This window comes from Neopelma chrysocephalum, unplaced genomic scaffold (assembly GCF_003984885.1).
Source record: "Neopelma chrysocephalum unplaced genomic scaffold, ASM398488v2 Primary Assembly neopelma1_23, whole genome shotgun sequence".
Taxonomy (NCBI): domain Eukaryota; kingdom Metazoa; phylum Chordata; class Aves; order Passeriformes; family Pipridae; genus Neopelma; species Neopelma chrysocephalum.
This window is the reverse complement of record NW_020897691.1, coordinates 13175953-13195821: the sequence shown is the minus strand read 5'-3', so window position 1 is coordinate 13195821 and position 19869 is coordinate 13175953. Positions and strand designations below refer to the sequence as shown.

The 19869-nt window shown below is 40.2% G+C and overlaps 1 protein-coding gene across 4 annotated transcripts in view; it reads right to left on the bottom strand.

The window, feature by feature from the left end:
• Positions 1-19869, bottom strand: part of UTRN (utrophin) — a 380224-nt gene that overhangs the window by 343234 nt on the left and 17121 nt on the right. For 3 of the 4 annotated variants that reach the window (XM_027687284.1, XM_027687314.1, XM_027687294.1), the window contains exon 1: positions 3224-3336. The exons of the other annotated variant lie outside the window; for it this stretch is intronic. In XM_027687284.1, the coding sequence (XP_027543085.1) occupies positions 3224-3317 (94 nt within the window). In that variant the 5' untranslated portion in view covers positions 3318-3336. Of the gene's footprint in view, positions 1-3223; positions 3337-19869 lie in introns of those variants that run through there. 4 annotated transcript variants of the gene reach the window in all.

Genomic DNA, 19869 nt, shown 5'->3' with positions numbered 1-19869 from the left:
TGCAGAGGGGCACAGACTGCATCTAGAAACAAAACACTCCCCTACAGTTTACAAAAGGGACTGTACTACAAGACAATAGAAAACTTTCCAGTTTTTCAGTATGTGTGTGCATTTAATAGTTTAATTTACATAAGAAGAGGGTTTTTTTAGTCTTTCAGATCTTGAAAATCAGTTCAGGTGAAGACCCAAAAGGCAACTATATAATATGATGACATTACTATGTAACCTGTTTTTATCCACAACTACACTGTATTTCAGTACATATCCTTCATCACATGCCACCAAAAAGGACATATACCATTTTCAGGTGTTTAAAAGCCAGAGTTGTTTAAAATCAAACAGATTTGAGGTCCAGCATGGCTCTACTAAGCAACTAACTAACCCAGAGCTTATAGTAATATGAATACCGTAAGTATTATTTTGACTGTTGTAACCACTTGTGTGTTCTCATAAATAACTTCAAGCTGCTATCAGTGCATATATCTTTTGGGAACACAGATTAATTCCTTCCCACCTGAAAGGAAGCTTTCCATTTGTAGGCTAGTGCTCCTGCAATTTCCAGAGGGATACTATTGGAGCAAGAAGGAAGACATAAGTGGTAACAGAAACTAAATGCAGAGTTTTGAAAGTTATGCTCTCAAACTATCCACCTGCAAAATGTCTGAGTCATGTCATTGCCAATACTGTCTACTGCTATTAAAAAAATAAGACTCATTTCATCACTGGGGTGGTGGCCACATAATTAGTTCACACAATAAAATGTAAATTGATCTCTTGCTTCTGTTGACAACTGTATGAATAAAATAACAAAACAATATCTAGTGGCATAATGCTAAGATGCTCTATTGGCTTCAGGAGTTGACATTTTATGGAAATAGTGCCACAAGGCAACCTCTTTCAGAAGGTTTCACAGAACTGGCATCTTTTTCTGCCTCCATAATATAGGTTAAATAGCCTCCCTGCAAATGACAGGGTGACATCCATCTGAGTAATGAGGTAATTGAGGTTAAAAAATTATTTAAGAAAACAATCACATCAAATACTGCTACAAAAATGGAGTACGTATATATAAATAAAAAATAGCCCAATCATTTCCTTGGAACAGTTTTAGAAGTTTTCCTGGAAGAATATAAATTATCTCCCATGACATGGAACAGTAATGAAGAAAGCCCACTTGTTTGAACAGGTGAAGAAATTAGAAGATCCCTTCTTTTTTCCCCTCCCAGACAAAGAGCAAGCTTTGGTTCCAGTTAGGCTCCAGTGGCCTACCAGTGCCACCACACTCCCAGCACCTATCACAAACTTGAGAGCTTAAGAAGTTATTAAGAGATTAGACATTTATAAAGGACATCCTATTATATGAGCTAAATTATTTAGTATGTTTTAGGCCATAAACCAATCTCTGACTAAACATGTTCATGTCTTTTAGGCTTCTGAGGACAGAAGAGAGTCTTATCCATTTTGGTTTCACCTAAACTAATTTGTTTACATTCAAAGCCTTTATCAGATGAGCTTCAATCTTCCTTCCTCTAGTCCCTTCAATTCTCACAGCAAGCAGACAAACAAAGCTGCACCTCTGCTGACACTGCAATGTTTACAGGGCAGTAATCACCCCTAAAATTTTCTAGCCCGAGAGCTGCACACAAGGTGCTTCCTAAACTTCTCAGAAGTCTCCCTGTTATTTAGATTCTGGATTTCTGTGAGAAGCAAAGGACACGAAAAAACAATTACACAAACATCCCCTCCCAACTTCTCCACCCATTTTTTCCCTGCTTGAGTATTTCCAGTACTGGCTATAACATCAGTCCCAAGTTTATGCTCTTCTAAAAATATAACAACAAAAGAAGAGAGGAAAAAAATCCAAGAAATATTCCTAAAAAACCCACAGCAATACACACAGAGCCAGAACAAACATTTTTCTCAAACAACAGCCCAGGTTAAAAACCAAGCAGACTGATTTTATCCTGCTTCTAACCTTCCAAGAGTGATCAACTGCAGCTGTCTCACATTAGTGGATTGAACACATGCAGACTTTGAAGAACAACAGATCTCTCCAACCTATAATTTACTGAGCTCTCCAGAGTCAGTCAAAAGCAACTCCACTCACATTACTGAGTTTTCTTGACATTTTTGTCAGTTTTAACAGAGTTTGGACTGAGCCACACAGGAAAAGTTTCTGCTCTCAACTAAACTGGCTTATATCCAAATCCAACTCATTGTTCTAGAAGCAAACATATGTGAGATCAGAGTCCAAGCTCATCATTTTATTCTAAAGTTAGCCATGACACTGATACATAGTAGGAGGATTTTTGTTTCTCTTTCTAAAAACCCATATCTAGACTTCAGCTTTGTACCAAAAAACCTGCAACAAAAGTCAAGTCAAAGAGACTAAATTCTCTATTATAAGCAGGGTCTGCATCTGTGAAGTTCTGACACCAATTCACAAAATAAACAGCCCACATCTGTCACTTACTGAATCTAAACAGCATATTCACAGGTACTACGAATCCTCAAATTGTCTTTTCCTTGCCAATCTATGTTATTTGGCCCTAGTCACAAAACAGCAGAAGAGACAATACATGAAATTTCAACTGGAATGGGTAGCAAAGATGGCAGAAAGAAAAGTAAAGAGTAATATTCCCAATTTCTTCTCTTTCAAAGCACCCCTCCACAAAACATATTCTTTCCAAATCACAGGAAATATTGTTCTCTTGAAACACCACCAAAATAGGGAGAAAAGCCTGTGAGGGGTAAAGGACCTCCTATAAGCATATACATTCAAAAGTCCCAGAAGACACAGTAAGCAGAACTGTAAAGAATCAAAATAATTAAATACTGAAATCACTGTAACTTAACAAATAGTTTAAGAAAATAGGGGGCATTAAGACTTTCAATCAGACAGAACAGCAATAAAATTTATACCACGTTATGCTTATGTTATAGGTGAAAGGGAAGCCATGACACAAGCATTACCAACAGGATCTTGTGGCTGCAGGTGTGACGCAGCCAGAGCTCACACAGTACTTACAATGGAGTGGTGCCACAGAAAACAGTTTTCCCTGTTCAGTTTCCTGCCATGCCTTCCACAGTCTGTCAGTTAGCGCAAACTAACTTTAACAAAGTTAAGAAAAGCAGCTTGCATCACGTGTAGAAGATAAAAACAGACCCACGTTGCTGGATCTCTTTGTCTACCACAGCCTTCAGAACACAGGTAAGCACTCACCCAGCAGAGGGTAACGGGTCTGCCTGTCGGTATCCCGAGGTGCAGCAACCTTGTACTTTTTCCACATAACTTTCTTGGCTGTTTGAACACTCATGATCAAGCTCACTCTTTGAATAACAGGAAAGTGAAGATGGAGAGGAAGTACACACTAGTACCCATGCAAGAACTGCATGCTGGGACTCAAGGGGGAGGGAAGCACTGGTTTTTCTCAGAGGGCTTGACACATTCAGCTGCACAGTGACTGACAAAACCAGTCAGGAAACAAACCTTTTAAAAGACTGCACGTAAACAAGTAATGGACTACAAGCTAATTGAGATTTGTTTTCTCTTTAAAAACATATGAATATGCTGCTTTGATACTCCTTACTGAATCAGGAGGACACACTAGCTTTCAGAGAATCAGAATATTAAATTCATCAGAAAGCAGGTGGCAATTTTCCTTTTCTGTTCAAATTAACCTGTCTGGTCAAATATCATGCTCATTTTAAAAATCCTAAATATTTTTAGCCTTTACTTTGCAACAAGTTTGCAGTATCACCGTAACACCTTTTCCACACATTTGACAGAATGTGAAACCAGAACAACTGTTCTAACAACCTTTCAGAATAGCACAAGAGATTTTAAACACAGGATTTCAACATAAAAAGGAAGTTCTACAAATAAACCTCCAAGTCAAAAATTACAAATCCTGATTAGGCATGCCCTTTCCACTGTGCAGTAATTCCAAATAGGACAGAGCACAGAAAAGTAAAGCAGGTTAGTAATGCAAGGCTATGATAGCATCAGAGTTATTTTACAAGTAGACCTTTAAACTGTGGTTACCACCAGCACAGAAAGCAAATCCAATCTCTCTATCTTCAAAATACTGCTGCCAACTTTATAATCAAATTAAGCAGACTACAGATTCTGTAGTTATGAAAGACACACAACTCCAGATTGAACACTTTGGGATATTGAACTGTACCAAATTCTGATAGTCACAACAAATACGAGAAGAGATTAACTATAACACATAACTACAAGCCTATGACAAAAGAGGAGAACAGCAGAATTGGTTTCAAAAGCAAATAGATGCTGTTTGATTTGCTTGTCTTATTGTACTATGCTATCAAATAACTGCTCTAAATACTGCTCTCATCTTTTCATTAATATTCAGTTGGAACAGTTTACTGTGTCACACACAAGACACTATTTGGGGGAGGGGAAGAGGGGGAAACCAAGATCAGATTTTTCTTTAAATTTTTGTGGGCCAGGAATTGGTCCTACTTAGTTTTGCGGGTTGGAAGTTTTTTCCAATTTTAAGAATTCCTCAAAGTTGAAGGCTGAAAGACTTCACACAAAGGGAGTTTTGTTTCCATGAATAAAGGCAACCATACATTCAGGGAGCTAAATTAGACATTTGTATCCAAACATTTCTGTGAACCATGCAAACAAGAGCAACGTGGAGAGGTAATAAAAACTTTAAAGCTAGAATTTTTATTTTAGAAACAAACAAGGATGTATTTTGCCATAGTAAATACAAATATAAACCTTACTGTGCTAAGCACTTCACAAGCACAAAACAAAAAGATGCTGCCAACTTCGCCAAATGATGCGAATTAGCAGACAGCTACGCATGTACACCAGAAGTCTTAGTAACAGCAGCAGAGCTTCCTTTTTTGCTCAAAAAAGGAAAAAAAAAAAGCTTTCCTTTTTGATGAGATTGGTCTAAATTCCCTAAGAATGCTCTCCTGTTGACCCAATACCTCATCTCACCTTGGTCCCTGCCACTCCAAGGTAAAGGTCCATCCACACTTGACAAGACCAAAGATTAAGCACAAGTTTCAGGAGTCAGCTACTTTGTTACAATATTTTCCACTTCTCAAAAAAGAAAGGGTTGAACTCAGACTCCATCAGTCCCTTGAACTTCAACGTGAAGCTATTAGAGGGGCTGGAGAGAACCACTGATGCACCAGAGCTCAAGCTCTGCCTTGCCATCAGCAGCTACAGCAGTACATTAGAGAAACCGATTTTATCTAACAGCAAGTTTTACCTTGAAAATCCAGCATTTCAGTAAGAATACACACTGAGAATATTTATTAAGAGGAGTTTGTTGTTTGTTTTTTAAACATAGTGCATCTCTTGCTTAAATGGAGATAGAATTATTAAATTGTTTCACATCAGAACCCACCTGCAAAGAAGTTGGCTTTAGGATGGCATGAATTTTTTTTTAAGAAAAATTCTAAAAAGTGAAGCTATGGCCTCTGCCAAAATCTGAAGTACTGTGTGTGAAATTCATGTGTTAATCACAAAAGCTGATAAGCAAAAGAGAAATATAAACTTCTGGGCAAAGTAATCTTTGAAGAAGGCAAAAGAAGATTTTTTTGCTTTTCTAAACAAACACAAGAGTTCGACACACTAGCATACTCTCTACCCATAAACCACTTCATTCATTAGAAGATGGTCTTATTCCTACTACTATTGAATTCAATAGGTCATTTATTTAGCAGTTCTCTGGCTGGAGTACATGCTTTCTTCTATTCTCTCTGGTGTTGACAGCAGTAATCAAATTTTGTACATACCACTGGCCCTATTATAGTTCAACAGCAGCTGGCTGCCTGCCTAGTCTTCTTATCATGTATGATAAAAAAGACCAGCCAAACAGACCAGCTGAAACTACGGTTGGAAGACAGAAGTGAAGCCTAACTAGATGTCTAGTAAGTAGAAATCACATCTTTTTATGTTTGCCCATGCATAACAAAGCATGAAGAACAAGGCTACACCTAAAACATGACAAGTCTGCTTTAACAGTTTTCAGAAGGGTTGGAGCTTAGGTGGCAATTCGGTCCTCGTTGAAGAGGAGGTCTGAATGTCATACTTCATACATGAAACACTACCCCAGCTATAGCTCTGTCCACGCAGCAGGGAACGGAAAAGCACAGAGGCAGAGGGTGGAAAGGGAAAAAAAGAGGGGAAAACACCCAGATAACTGTACCCATTCATTTGAAGGTGAGCTCATAAATGCTCAAGATCACTTCTCTATCACAGCCTCAGTACCCACGAAGCCAGCACTGGGCTCAGAGCAAAATTAAAATTCACAGAGGCAAATAACAATGGGAGCAGAGGGCAACATCCTTTAATTATAAAAATTCTCTGTATGCAAGACAATCTACAATGAGATTGGTTTCCATTTCTTCTTTGCCTTCTGGGAGCCTTCCAAGAGTCTTGAATGCCTTGAATCTGAGAAGAGGAAACTGGTTTCTTTTTCACAGCCTGCCTCCTTCCAGCTTTGTTCCAAATAGGTCCTGGTTAACCCTGCTCTGAACTTCCAGTCTTCCAGATAAGTCATTAGAGAAAGGCTGGTTTTTACAGCAGAGGAAAAAACAAACCTAAGGACATCTTATGGGAGCAGAATAAGGAGGTATGGAGTCTCTCCTATGCCTTCTTTCTCCATCACACACAAGCCAAGAGCCTCTTCCTTCCTAGATGAGGAGCACATTCTTTAGCAGGGTTCCTGTGCTACCTGTTTAGTCCTACCCTTTATAACACTGCTATAATGAGCATCTTGTTAAGCATTTCTCATGCTGTGGGACATTAACACCCCATAATTTTGTTCAGGATGTTTTAATTTGCCACAACAACATGACAGGACTTTTTTTTTTTTTTTTGCTGGTTAGACAAACATGTTTTGAATTACTAGACCGCACAATACTTGTTCGAGCAAGCAAACAAGAGAGCTTCAAGGCAATGCTAAGGAGAAGGATGGTGAAAAAGCAGCAGAAACTTGAACATAAAGTAATGTTTCAAGTGCCTGCTGCATTTTTATGGAAACTGATTACTAGTTTAATCTCTACTTCCAGGAAACCCACAGCACCAGCAACTTCAGATGGATAACAAGGAGTTTTTAGCATTGCTATTGAAACCTCCTTTCACACAGTAGGTTCACGTCAACATAAAGTTTTCTCCTGAAAGCGGAATTAGCAACATAGTAAATGCCCTTGCTAATGTGGAAGAGGAACAGAGTTTTGAGTATGGCAGCTATTGGAGCACTGCAGTACAGATAACATAGATATTCTCCCGGTGCTCACACAGGCAGCTCCAACACAAACCCTTCCAGCATGCAGCACCTCAGCCATGCTGTACTTGACACATGGTTCTTGTAAAACAGTGTGTCTGTGGCTGCCACAAATAACGAACTCGTCTTGCAAAAGAAATATTAGTAGCAACTTTAGGTAAATTGTAATACCTTTCAAGAATCACCATAATTTTAGTCACTCAAAAGTTCCTCTTAGAGCTTCCCTTTTCCTCTTGTATAGATATAAGGGAATATTTTGAATGTAAATACTGAGAAAACCTGTGGAGCACATCAGTCTTCCAAAAGCATCGTTTACATTATAATCATACCCATGAAACCCAACCACAACACAACCAGCAACTGCTTTTCACAAAACATCCTAAGCCACCTGTTTCCAGCAGCCTGAAAGAGTGACAGCAGGTCCACAGGAGAAGTAGGAGCCTTCTGTATTTTGCTTCTCATTTAAAATGCTGAGCACACTTTCCAAAACAAAGTTGTTTGCCCATTCATGGGCAACTTTATAAAACAAATCCCAATCAATCCGTGACAGATGCACAGCTCAACACTTATGTGTTTGTATGCTGGGGTATAATGTGTATTTCAGCAGGAGCCCTGGCACTGAGCCCTGAGTAACAGTGCTGGAACCCAAGCACAAGAGAGGGACCATCCCTTGAGCTGCTCCAGCTCCTCCAACCAGCAATCCTGGTGGTTTACAGTTCTCAAAACCACTTGTCCTGCTGCAGCAGGACAGACTGAGAAGGCTGGGTTCAACCCAACAGCCAAGCAGCTGTTGAGAGCCGCTGGTGAGCAACTACACTCAGGACAGAACACTGCCCTCAACACTCTCCACAGCATCAGGAACTGCTGTAGAAAAAGGCACTGCCTTTAAAAAACATTTCATTCTTTTGTCCTTCACATGCCAGAACACAATCCAAAGCTTTGGAAGCAATGCTTTTAGCAAGCATATAAATAATTTACTTGCACTCTTTCCTGTCACACATTTCATTTTGTAAATGTCTGTTTGCACCTCCAAGAACAAGTATCTCAAAGCTTCCTTCCAAATCACACAAGGATTTTTTTTTCCTTAGAAAGTATATTCTGAACACTCTTTTCAAACTCTCCCAGCTTTCCCCATGCAGACCACACAGGGTTGTGCACTGGCATTTGCCACAAGATGGGCAGAGGGGAAGGATAGCATGTGAGGAGGCTGGGAGAGCAGCTCTGGAGCAAGCACATGTCCCTCCACTTGCCAAAGCTTTCAGGCCTTCACTGAGGACACCTCTACCAGCTAAGGTTGCAACCACAACCCTCATCCTGAAAGCTAAAACCCTTATCTCCTATCACAGGAGGAGGAGGAGGGGAGATAATCACAGTTAAATATATTACAGGTGCATTTCAAGAGTGGCACAGCCTGAGAGATGATCGCATTCATGGTTAGCAGGGTGCCACCAACAACTGCAGCTCCAAACATCTAGAAGTTTGCTTTTCTTCTTTTAATGCCCTGTAACAATGCATGGGTGATCAGATAGCAACCTCTAAGAAATTAACTCTCCAGCTGTACCATTTAGAGCACACTATTTATTTCTGTACTGACACTGAGCTGTCACAAGTATACACATTACTAGTCTTTTTATAAGTAGCATTCAATTTCTTCCACCCAGACAGTCTACTTCCCTTCCCGTTTGCAACAATGTATTTTATTCATCCTTTTACACAACGAAAAGCCACAAAGGACAAAGAGTATGTGCAGAGCTGCTCCACCTTCCACAAAGAACTTTTTACTGAAGTTCTTTGGACTTTCCAGTTACCATGCTGGGGATGGGGAGTTTTGCTCAGCTCAAAGAGGGATCTGCAGAAAACCAGCATTAGGAGCCCCAAGTCTCCCCACTCTTTCCCTGAACAGCCAGAGTACTGGAGAGAGCTCCCTAACCTAAACAGGCTGTTTTTTCCTAGTTCAGAAAGCTAAAAAAATCAGTAAGAAACTATCGAGGCACCCTAAAACTAAGAAAAATAAAACAAAGTCTGTTCCCTATGGTTATATAGCTGATTGTAGGCAGCTCAGGAACAGCCTTCCTATAAGGAGTTTCTTGTCCATTAGGAAATTTTGAGACATACATACAAGAAGTTTACTTGTTTGTGTTGACTGGAGTCAAGTCTATTAAGAATAAATACAGCAATTATTGGGAGAGGACAGTTACACAGACAACACAAATGCATCCCCATCTAAACTCCTCACTCCTCAGAGGACAAACCTGTCTCCTACCAAGACAAGCATCCCTCTTTCCAAAATAGGTGCTCTTACCAGAGTCAAAAAAAAAAAAACCAACAAAAAACAACCAAAACCAACCACACATCAACCCAAACCACATCTACTCAGCTCAGTACAAGAAAGCTGCACTGGGTATTCAGGACTCAGCACAGCAACACAGCACACAGCTCGGGTGCATACACCCAGCCCATTGTCCTGGAGCAGCCCCATGGCCCCTGGAGACCACATACTGCCCAGTTTGATGAGGGCAGGCATAGCACTGTTCCTTTTGCATGATGCCAGAACAGTAACTTACAGTTTTCTAAACTACAGAAACGCATCTTAAAATTACCAACGCTGCTGCCACTGTATGAGCCTTTATTTTCATGGAAGACCCCTTTACCAAAATAAATTAAAAAAAAAAAAATCACACAAAACATACTCCAGTTCAATCCTCTTTAAAGCCTCCATCTAACTGCAGACTACTACACCACTTGTTAATTTGTCCCAACAGTTACATTTGCACTCACTGCTAAAAGCTTACACAGCATTCACAACCTTTAGCCACTGGTCTCCTTTTAATAGCTACAAATTGCAAATCATTGAGTTACCAGTATTATCAAGACTGCAACAAGGCCAGAGAATATATTTCAGTAGATAGTCCAACATTCAGATGGTTTGGCAGGTATAACACTCTACAAAGTATTAAAAAAATAAAAGTCATTACATCACATTGTACATCATTAAAACTACTGTTGAAACTAATGGCCTTCTTTTTCCCCTTCCTCACCAATTAGCACAGCAAGAAAGAGAATGAGGTAAAACCACATCCTTTGTTAATATTTCTTAGATATTGAACCTACTGGAACCTGCAAAATAACTGATTAATAAACTACTCTGAGGCTGAGGTCAGTTTACCAGAGGACCATCACGCAGCAGCTATGGCAACACAGAACCACCACGCTGCACTGCCAACCAGCAATGGGAAACACAAGAACAGAGCAAAGCAACAAACAGCATCAACCTGCTTTCTTATGGCTACAGAAGCAGAATTAAAGCTCTCAGAGGGACAGCTCTTCAGTTTAGCACAGCATTTCTGTGTATCAAGGGACTGGGGAAGGAAAAGACTTCTGTAAAAGAGACAAAGCACATGGCACAACAGAGCTGTTACCTAAAGAAAGAAAAGACCCACACGAGCAAACACCAAAAAGGCCCAAGTCTCTCTAAAAGTAATTGTACACACACACTCATAAGCGGAGATCCAACAGCAGTGAAAAAAGACAGGTGTGCATCCTTTCAGAAATAAAATGCACCATCTCAAGCCACCGGCCCAGGTCTCCAGGCAGAGACTGGGGAGCAGCCCAGGTCACACATAAGCTGAAGAGGATAAGTAAAACCTGGGTTAGTAAGCGCCTCACTCAGCTCCACACTAGCTAAGGAAAGCTCACACAAACCACCATTAGTGGAGACGTGGTGGAAAGAGGACTAGGCAGTGGTAAGCAGCTGAGGGGTGGTAGCTGATTCAGTTTTGCAAGTCAGCAAAAGGTTGCATGTTTACACCCTCACTTGTTTTCAAGAAATTTTCAGCAAGCTTTCTGTGTGTATACTTTGCAGGCTTCTACCAGGTCAAATGGAAAACACTGGGCTCAGTTATTTAAGCTCAAGTGTGCAGAGGAGTAATTACCAAAGCTCCACTGGACAGAAGGATTGCATTCTTTTATTCTTCAAATGCCACCACCCACTCAGATACGATATTAAAACTCTCAGAAACCTTGTAAGCAAATCCAGCGAACGCTGTGCAGAAGTTAGCCTGCAATCACATAGTACCCATCTCAAACTCCATCTGTACCTCTCAGAGTGCTGTGGTAGAACAACCAACTCTGCTACTGCTGTCTCCACCAGAATGGCTTTTGTCACCAACGTAACCAAGTGTTTGCTGGATTTAAAGCTTAAATCATGTGAAGGTTGAGATAGAGGTCATGGGTACAGTATGTTCAAAAAAATCTTTCTGTGCAAGGCTTACTGGTAAGTCACACACAGTCCCAAGCCAGAAAAAAGAAGCCCCAAAACATAACTCACGCTTCACAATTACTGTAAGGCAACACATGCAGCACAGTATTCCCACAAATATTTAATGTCAACAGTATATATGTGTATGAGTTGATTTTCAAGTAATTTGAGGATTAAAAACAGATGTATCCGCTATACTAATAACATTATTGCTCACCTTACTGAAGCATCACACTATACACCTGAAGTATGAGCAAGCACACAGTCTCATCCATGGTCTGAACAGCAGCTTTTCTACTATTTGTTCCACATCCCCATTTTGTACTATTGGTTATAAAGCTATCTGATATTTACTGCAACAACCTTACAACAGGCTCAATAAAATTTCATATTACTTTCACAAACACACTTTAAAGCTGAAGCCTTTAATTATTTGCCTTTTTCCCTTTGAATGTGTCCTTCCCTCCTCTGTTGAAATAAACAATCACTGCTTTCATGTATTTCAAAAATATGTATATCATGACTACACTCACAGTGAGTACATGAGTATATAATGTAAGTATCTTAGAAAACAAGTGAATATATTGAGATTGAGACACCATGCACCATCCTGTGTGTTTGGGACCTTGACTCCATTCAGCAGATGGGCTTTTATAAGCCCAGTCTCCCAGCACACAAAGCAAAGTGCTCCACACGGCACAACATGTTTACCAGTTTGTTCCTTACTTTGTCTTGTCTTTCCTACTACACTACTTGCTTTTGTTGCTGTTACCAAGCACTGAATAGGTTCTCATAGGGCTATTTTCTTACTTACTTAACTTCTCGTTCTCGAGCAGCAACAAGGTGCTACTGAAAGGCGTACCTTGTTCCTCTCTGCAGGCCAGCCAAGACACCCAGGCAAGAGCCACTTCAACTTCACAAAGCTAATACTGAGGCAAGTTGCATTAGACTTGTCTACAGGTGTACTTTAAAAAGTCTTTATAGTTTGGTAAAACTCCAATATAAATAAAGGAGAAGTTGAACAACAAAATACAAACAGCTCATATGGTGGTCGCAATTCACTCAAGCACAAGCATGCAGTCCTCTGGGCTCTTTGTTATTCTGCCTTCAGCTTGCCCTAGATTTGAGCAGTTCTCTATAATACCTATATTCAGCCAAACATCATACTGCCTTCATTACCAATAATTTAACATCTAACTGTAGTATTCCCACAGTTACACTGTCATATAAGCTTTTCTATTATTTACGCACAGTTTCCTCACTCTAACTGGAATGGTTTGAGGCAGTTTCATCAATAAAGCATTATAAAACTCCGCTGCTGCTTTATTTTGGTTTGGGGTTTTTTCCACTTTGTAGCATGACCATAAAGTTAATTCTACTTGTTTTCTCTAATCTGCTTGGAGATGCTTTTGTTTGATTGATTTTAAAATCACTCCCTATAACAAAGTTTGTATTAAAAAAATCACTTTCTAATCGCACAAGTACTTCAGGTAAGCCACAGAAAAAGACAAACCCCTATTATGTATTATCTCCATAAACATGTTACGAAAAAGGTAATTCCCACAATAAAGGCCTTTACAGCTTAGACTGTGCGATAAGCAAGGCAGCTGAGGAGAAAGGTGGCAAGATTCAGAAACAGAACTTCATACAGATGAAATTAAAATGTTTGTGATGCTGCTTAAAAATGTAACCTACTACTACCTACCTTTGAGAATACTTGTGCTACTAAGTGCATGCGAGACTCTGGGTCACTGAAAAGTAGCTCTAATGTAGATGCAGCCAAATGACCAAAGAGTCAAGAAGCTACATTATCCAGTGGTTTTTAGAAATCTACCTTTGCACCCAAATAACTGCCCCCAGCCTTGCTGTTTTCTGCCACCTATCTTCCTCCTCATTTGCCTCCAAACACTCAATTATTCCTCCTGTATACGATAAAATCCTCACTACCATTAAGAAATAAGATAATCAGCTCTCAAAGCAAATCACAAGACAGTTCTCCTTCAGTCTTCTCACTCCCACGTGATTATCAGATGCTGTCACACTAAATCTTGTACCTTCCATTCCACCATAATTACCTTCATCTTCCTTGCCTTGTTCTACCCCTGAGCCACACAGCTGTTCATCATTTCTTTGACCCTCTGTCAGGAGGGTCAAAATCAGTGAGGCAGACCAGTTGATTGCCTTCCAGTACAATCCCAGTGAAGTGAGCATAAATCCCTACCAATACTGTAAATAAATCATGCATGTCCCCTGTTCTGTCTCTTGCATGCAAGATCAGGCAGCTAGGATGGAGAAGCAGCAGAGAAGACATGTCTGGGGTCCAGACCAGGTGCAACCACTGAACTTCTCCCACCAGCACAACAAAAGGAGGAACAAGTAAGATGCTTGATGTCCCATAAACACGTTTCAGCTTCTAGCTAGGCCATGACTCATACTACCCTCAATGCCAAGTTTCTGGCTGAGCCCAGCTCAGACAGAGAGCTTTGCTACCTCCATCTGACGAACAAGCCTGGAAAAGCACCTAGGACCTGCTCCAGTCCTCGCTGCCTCCCCCAAGAATTGGGAGGAATTGCTCCAACACATTTCAAAGTCTGTATTTCAGTTAATTGGTAGAGAAGTAGAACATTACAAGGATTCTTGTTCAGCTCTAGACAACAGTGGTGACTACTGCAAGAACAGCCAAAACTCCTCTCAGTCACTATTATGACCATCCACTCAGTCTCCCACACACTCAACAGCCAGTTCTGCCCAAAAACACCAGAAGCACTCCTAGTTGGTTTGCCATTTCTTCCACTGCTTCAGAAAACCAGTCTCACCAGCCTACTTCCAAACTAAAACCATGAAGTCTGCTGGGAAGTCATGCTACAGCAACAGTGATGACAGGAGGGAATTCCTCATGTCTCATTTCTGAGCCACAGCATCTGACCAAAACAAATTCTACAGCCCATCCATCCCTCAAAACCCAAGAATGAGCCACAGACACTGTGAGCAGATTACAAAGCTTTTTTTTGTAGGCTTTTCCCCTCTCCTAAATCCCATCTTCTGTAACAGAACAGAAGAGCCAAGAGATTTGTTATGATCTGGGAGCATAAAAGGTGTGGTCAGGTTCTGTGGCTGCTGGGAGCAGGAAGGTTCAAGCAGCAGCAGCAATCCCAAAACAATGTAGGGCTCAGGAGCAGAAATGGAGAAGGTGAGTGATTCCAATCCAGCCCACTGCTTACAGAAACTAAACAGGGCTCCTGTAGACATCAGAAGTTTCACAGCTTCAGACAAGATTATTTATGAAGGTAAAACTGTCAAACTGTATACTTAAGCTTCACAGCTAATACTGCTATGAAATGCTAACTTCCTTATTATTTATCTGCTTCAGCTTGCAGTATCCTAGAAGTTCCCATTCCAGCATGCTGGCAGTAGTCTGTAATCACAGCCAGCTGTAACAGGCTTTCTTCATTATCCGTAAAAAATTTAACAGACATTAAATTCCACTCGAAAGAGTGCTGTATCAGCCCAGAAAAAGAAGAAAAAACACACATCGCAATAATGTTAGAAAGGCTTGGTAAACATTGCAAGTACAAAACAGTGTTCTCGCCCTCAACAACTTCACAGAAATGCTGCAGAAAGTGTTCCAGCACAGTCAACCTGAACAGAAGTTGTCTAGAATTATCTTTTATTAAGCCACGTGTCTTCTAATATAACCCGGGTTCAAAGCCATGCATTGCCAAGACCCCCTTAATCAAATAATCTTCTAGACAGCATCACTGCAGCACCCAAGTACCTTCCAACTAAGTGCTGCACAGAGTTTAGTCCTCCATAATCAGTCTCTCCTCCCTTTCTGGCATTGTAACAGTGCAAAAAGCTGCAACTAATAGATGAAGGAGGGGGGAGGGATAGATCACTACACATATACATCCCTTGTGTCTGTATACAAAACCCATTATGCAAGTGGAAGCTAAGCAGACTAGAAAAACTACGTGTCTCATGTTTGCATTAACAAGTTATTGCCATATCTTTGACTATAATTTATTAACAATGCATGCACGAAATGTAAGAAAAAATCATCAAGCAATTATCTCTTGTCTAAAAAAACTGGGCACATTGTGGTGAAATCACAACACAGTATAAATCACAGGGAAACCATACACATGATGCCTAAAGGCTGAGTTGAGTTTTTATATCAACAAAGCCAAGTTCACTGGAACAAGCCCGGTGCAGTCACCACCACAGAACCACAACAGCTTCCGCAGCTGGGCAGGGACCTCTTGCTGAGAGTGAAACAAAAATTTTCTAGCAAGTTCATGAAATCACCACTATCCCTCCTCATTCAGTGAAGCTCTTAAAACACAACTTTCACACTTGCATACACAAGTAAGAAAGTACACAGACAAGGAAGATGACAAACACACAGAAAGACAGGAAAATATAGCTACAAAGTTCCAAATTCAGACCCTGACCAGCAGGAGAGTCTTAGCATATCTTGAACAAATTGCAAGAACAATTACCAGCTTCCCTCCAGCAGAGTTGGAAGGATGTGGTGAATCTACATACATCAGAGTCCAAATGTCAACGTCTAGACATGGCACATATAGGAGAAACTGACCGACCCTCAGGAGTTAACCTTACCAAACATGTGGAGCAGCTGAACTCAACATCCATGAATAGTTTTGTGTTTGAGATTGCTTTTCATTTGAGATATTAAGCTGACCAGGAAAGGGGGGTGGGGTGGGGACAGAGGGGGAGCAAGAAAGAAGCAGCAATAAATATTACCCCAGAGAATCTGGATATTTGAAGTCCCTCAGTTGTTTGCCCGAGATGCACTTTGTCTGCATCTACCACATTAAGTCTCTAACCACATGAAGCTGGTATTCAGCAGCAAGAATGTCCTCAGTCTGCCACTTCTGTCCACAATCTCTCTCCCCCCCTTATAAACCTTTCACTGGATGAATCAGATTTACCTTTAGTTATGGTATTGCTTTTTAAAAGTAAGTGAACACGTGAGAATACATATTGTTCACATTGCATTCTTTTACTCTGCAGAAAATTATTCCAGTCACAACCTAGAGAACTACTGTTGCCTAAAATCATCACTACCATTCAAAAAAATCAAGAGTTAAGGGTAACATACACCAATTCCTATACCAAAATCCAGATACTTTTAAAAAAAATTAGCAATCATCATGTTTCTAGTACTTCTTATCATTCAAGGTTCTCAACAGTCATCTTCCATATCCCCAAAGCCCAGGAGCCCTCCACATAGTGTGGATGTGACAAGGAAGTAAACTCAACCCCTAAGAGCAGCCCAGTTGTGTCAGTGATGCACTCCCAAGCATGCACACACACACTTGTTGCTGGCTGCCTCCAAGCCACCCTTACTAGCTGGGGACAACTCAGGGCCGTGTGGAGTAGTTCAGCACAGATTGCAAGAGTTTTCACCCCAGCAAGTGATGGAACCACCCAAGCAACCAAATGGAAACACCTCACTTAAGACACACTTCTAACAAGCCCAGATCCACACACCGCTATATAGTTATTCTCAACTTGAAAGGGCTGCATAATTTCTCAGGAATATCACCATTTCCAAATGGAAGTCCCAGAAGGGGAAAATAGATACAGGTCTATGCATATATACATGTGCACAGGCATATACATCTACATATACCTCCTTCTCTCATTATCTAAGTATATACAACAAAGATGACAAAAACTCAACTCTATTGCAACTTGTTTCATCACTTAAAAACCACAGCGTTACCTTGTGGCTGAGCTTTTGTACATCAGGAAGAAACATCCAAGCTAGAGGAGCGTAATTACATTTCTGTTTACTTTAACATTCACTTTATGAGGAAGAATGGTAGGAACAGGAGCCGGTTTTAAAATATGTCATTCCCTGAGGGCTGAAACTCACGAAACTTTTTTCAGAAACAGGGTTGTTTTTTTTTTCCCTTTGGAACTCTCTCATCTCCATTTCCCAACCCCTACAATAACTTCAATGGGATATCCCATCACCTTGCTTATCCCCAACTAATGTATTTAGTATTTCAGTACTCAGCAGAAATCGTGTTGCCTTTCTCTCAAAGTTGGTCACAGATGATACCTACTGACCCAGCTACTAGTTAAAACAAAAAAAAAGTTATTGAAACATACTAATCTTTGAAAGATCTACCTTCCTTCAATTTTGAAGACAGTCCACATCCGCAGTCAGAAAACAGAAAGGACAAGGAGGTTAGGGTAAGTTTTTTTGTTTGTTTTCTTTTATTATTTGTGTGTTTTCCCAAAGAAGACTAGGCTTTAGCGCTAAAGATCAAGGCTGACCTTGGTGGATGTTCTTCATATTTCCCCTGAAAAAAGCACAGATCCAAGTTATGGATAACCCAAATGTTACATGCATCTGTCAAGCCCAAAGTCTTGTGACAATCAATAGAGCTAAAGAGCATCAAAGATGACACCAATTTTACAGTTTTCCCTTCTGATTAAGAGCAAAGGGAAAAAAACCCACTATTCTGCCATATAAACAGGACTCATCTGAAAAGGAAAAAAAAAAAAAAATCCTTAAAAATTGATAGCTACCACTGTGATATGGTGACCCAAAACTATAACATAGAGGTCTTTAGCACTTCAAATTTCATCTGGTTATGCATCCTAAAGAACACGCTCCCTTAAAAAAAAAAAAAAAAAACACGCCTAGCTATGCTGAAATACAATACTTAGATTAGACTTGGCCACATGAGAAATCAAGGGAATTCTTAAATAATAAAGTGGATCCAAATTCATTAGCAGGTATTTAAACACAGTACAAGCACACCGTTTTTATCAGCCAGTTCCACCACCCAATTCCTGTTAGACAAAACTGCTTACTAAATACTGCATATGTTATGTATAGAAATTGCCTTTTTTTCAGCCACTGTGCTTTTATACCAAGTTCAAAGAGCTGTCTAAGGCATTTCAGCATTTCCACTTACTCCCCACTTTTATGCATCAACAATGATTCTCATGTGCTAGAAAGTTTGCAAGAAGTCATGTCTTTGGGTTAAATTTTAACAGACCACATTATATTTGCATAGGTGTAGTTAATGAAGAAATGACTGGCAGAGGGTAATATCCTGACCTTCTGTCATGAATTTTAACTGCCTACAGATGGTTAAGTTTAACCTTACCTTCCCACCTGAACAGATCCACTTGAGTAATTTCTCCCTCAGCCTTATGTAGCACAGCTGCCATTTCCTGGAGCACACTGCTGTGCCCATGAGTGAGCTGCAACACATCCTGCAGTGGGTACAGTGGGTCAGGTGTGACCCCTGCATGGAGGAGTTGAGGTGGGTGATAAACTGGAGTTACTCCACCCTAACCCAATTGAAGAATTCTCCCTGCTAACACCACGGCTGCTATAAATCAATTCATTTCTAAATCAGCCCTGTTGTTGTGACTTTTACGAACTTCATTGCTCTTCTAAACTTGTCAAACTTCTTCGAAGAGAATTATGTCTTATCTCCAACACAAGGTCCCCCTCTAACCAGGCAGGCTGCCACAGAAGAACAAGGCCTCTAAGAGAAGTCAGCTTGGAAAACTTAAGGAAAAGAAGCAAGCACTCTTCAATCTCTCCATGAAATTAAGAATTTCACCTCCACTGGACAATGAGAATCTTTCCCTCTACAGCACATTAATGCCAGTAACAACTCAGAACAGACCAAGAGATTTATCAAAGCTGAGTTCAACTTGCAATTTATGAAAAACCTTTAAAAAGGTCTACAAAATACAACTACTTGAATTTTAGTAAAACTTAGATATCCATTAGAGAAGGTACAAACCTTTTCCCCTGTATAAGCAGTTTTTAAAATAAAGATTTCATTGAATAAATGACAATCCATAATAAGATGCCTTTGCAAAAATGACACATTGCCAGATTCCTCTCTAAACATCCTTACTCAGCACATTTTATGTGCCTTTTGGGTTTTTTTTTAATATGTGTTTTTGCAAAGAAACCACTAACTTTGCATGCAGCAACTTGCAAGATCCTGAAAGATTTTCTGCCAAACCTCCTCTACACTATGGTGCTAGTTCACCATATAAATATTCAGAGATACTCCTGAATAACTGCCAGAAGGGAACATACTCTTCTGTAGCTACACAGCCACATCCATGCTTAGTTCACTGCACTAATGCTTTGCCCTGGGATGGAAATCCAAGGTCAGGTGACAAAGCTCCACTAAGACAGGAAAAAAAGTCCCAAGAAAAAAAGCAAGCAATCTCGGTCACTCCAAGACACTTTTATTCCTTGATATTTACCTGCCTAGAGAAAAGCAGGAACTCCAAAATTTTCTTTGTAGATGAAGCATAAAG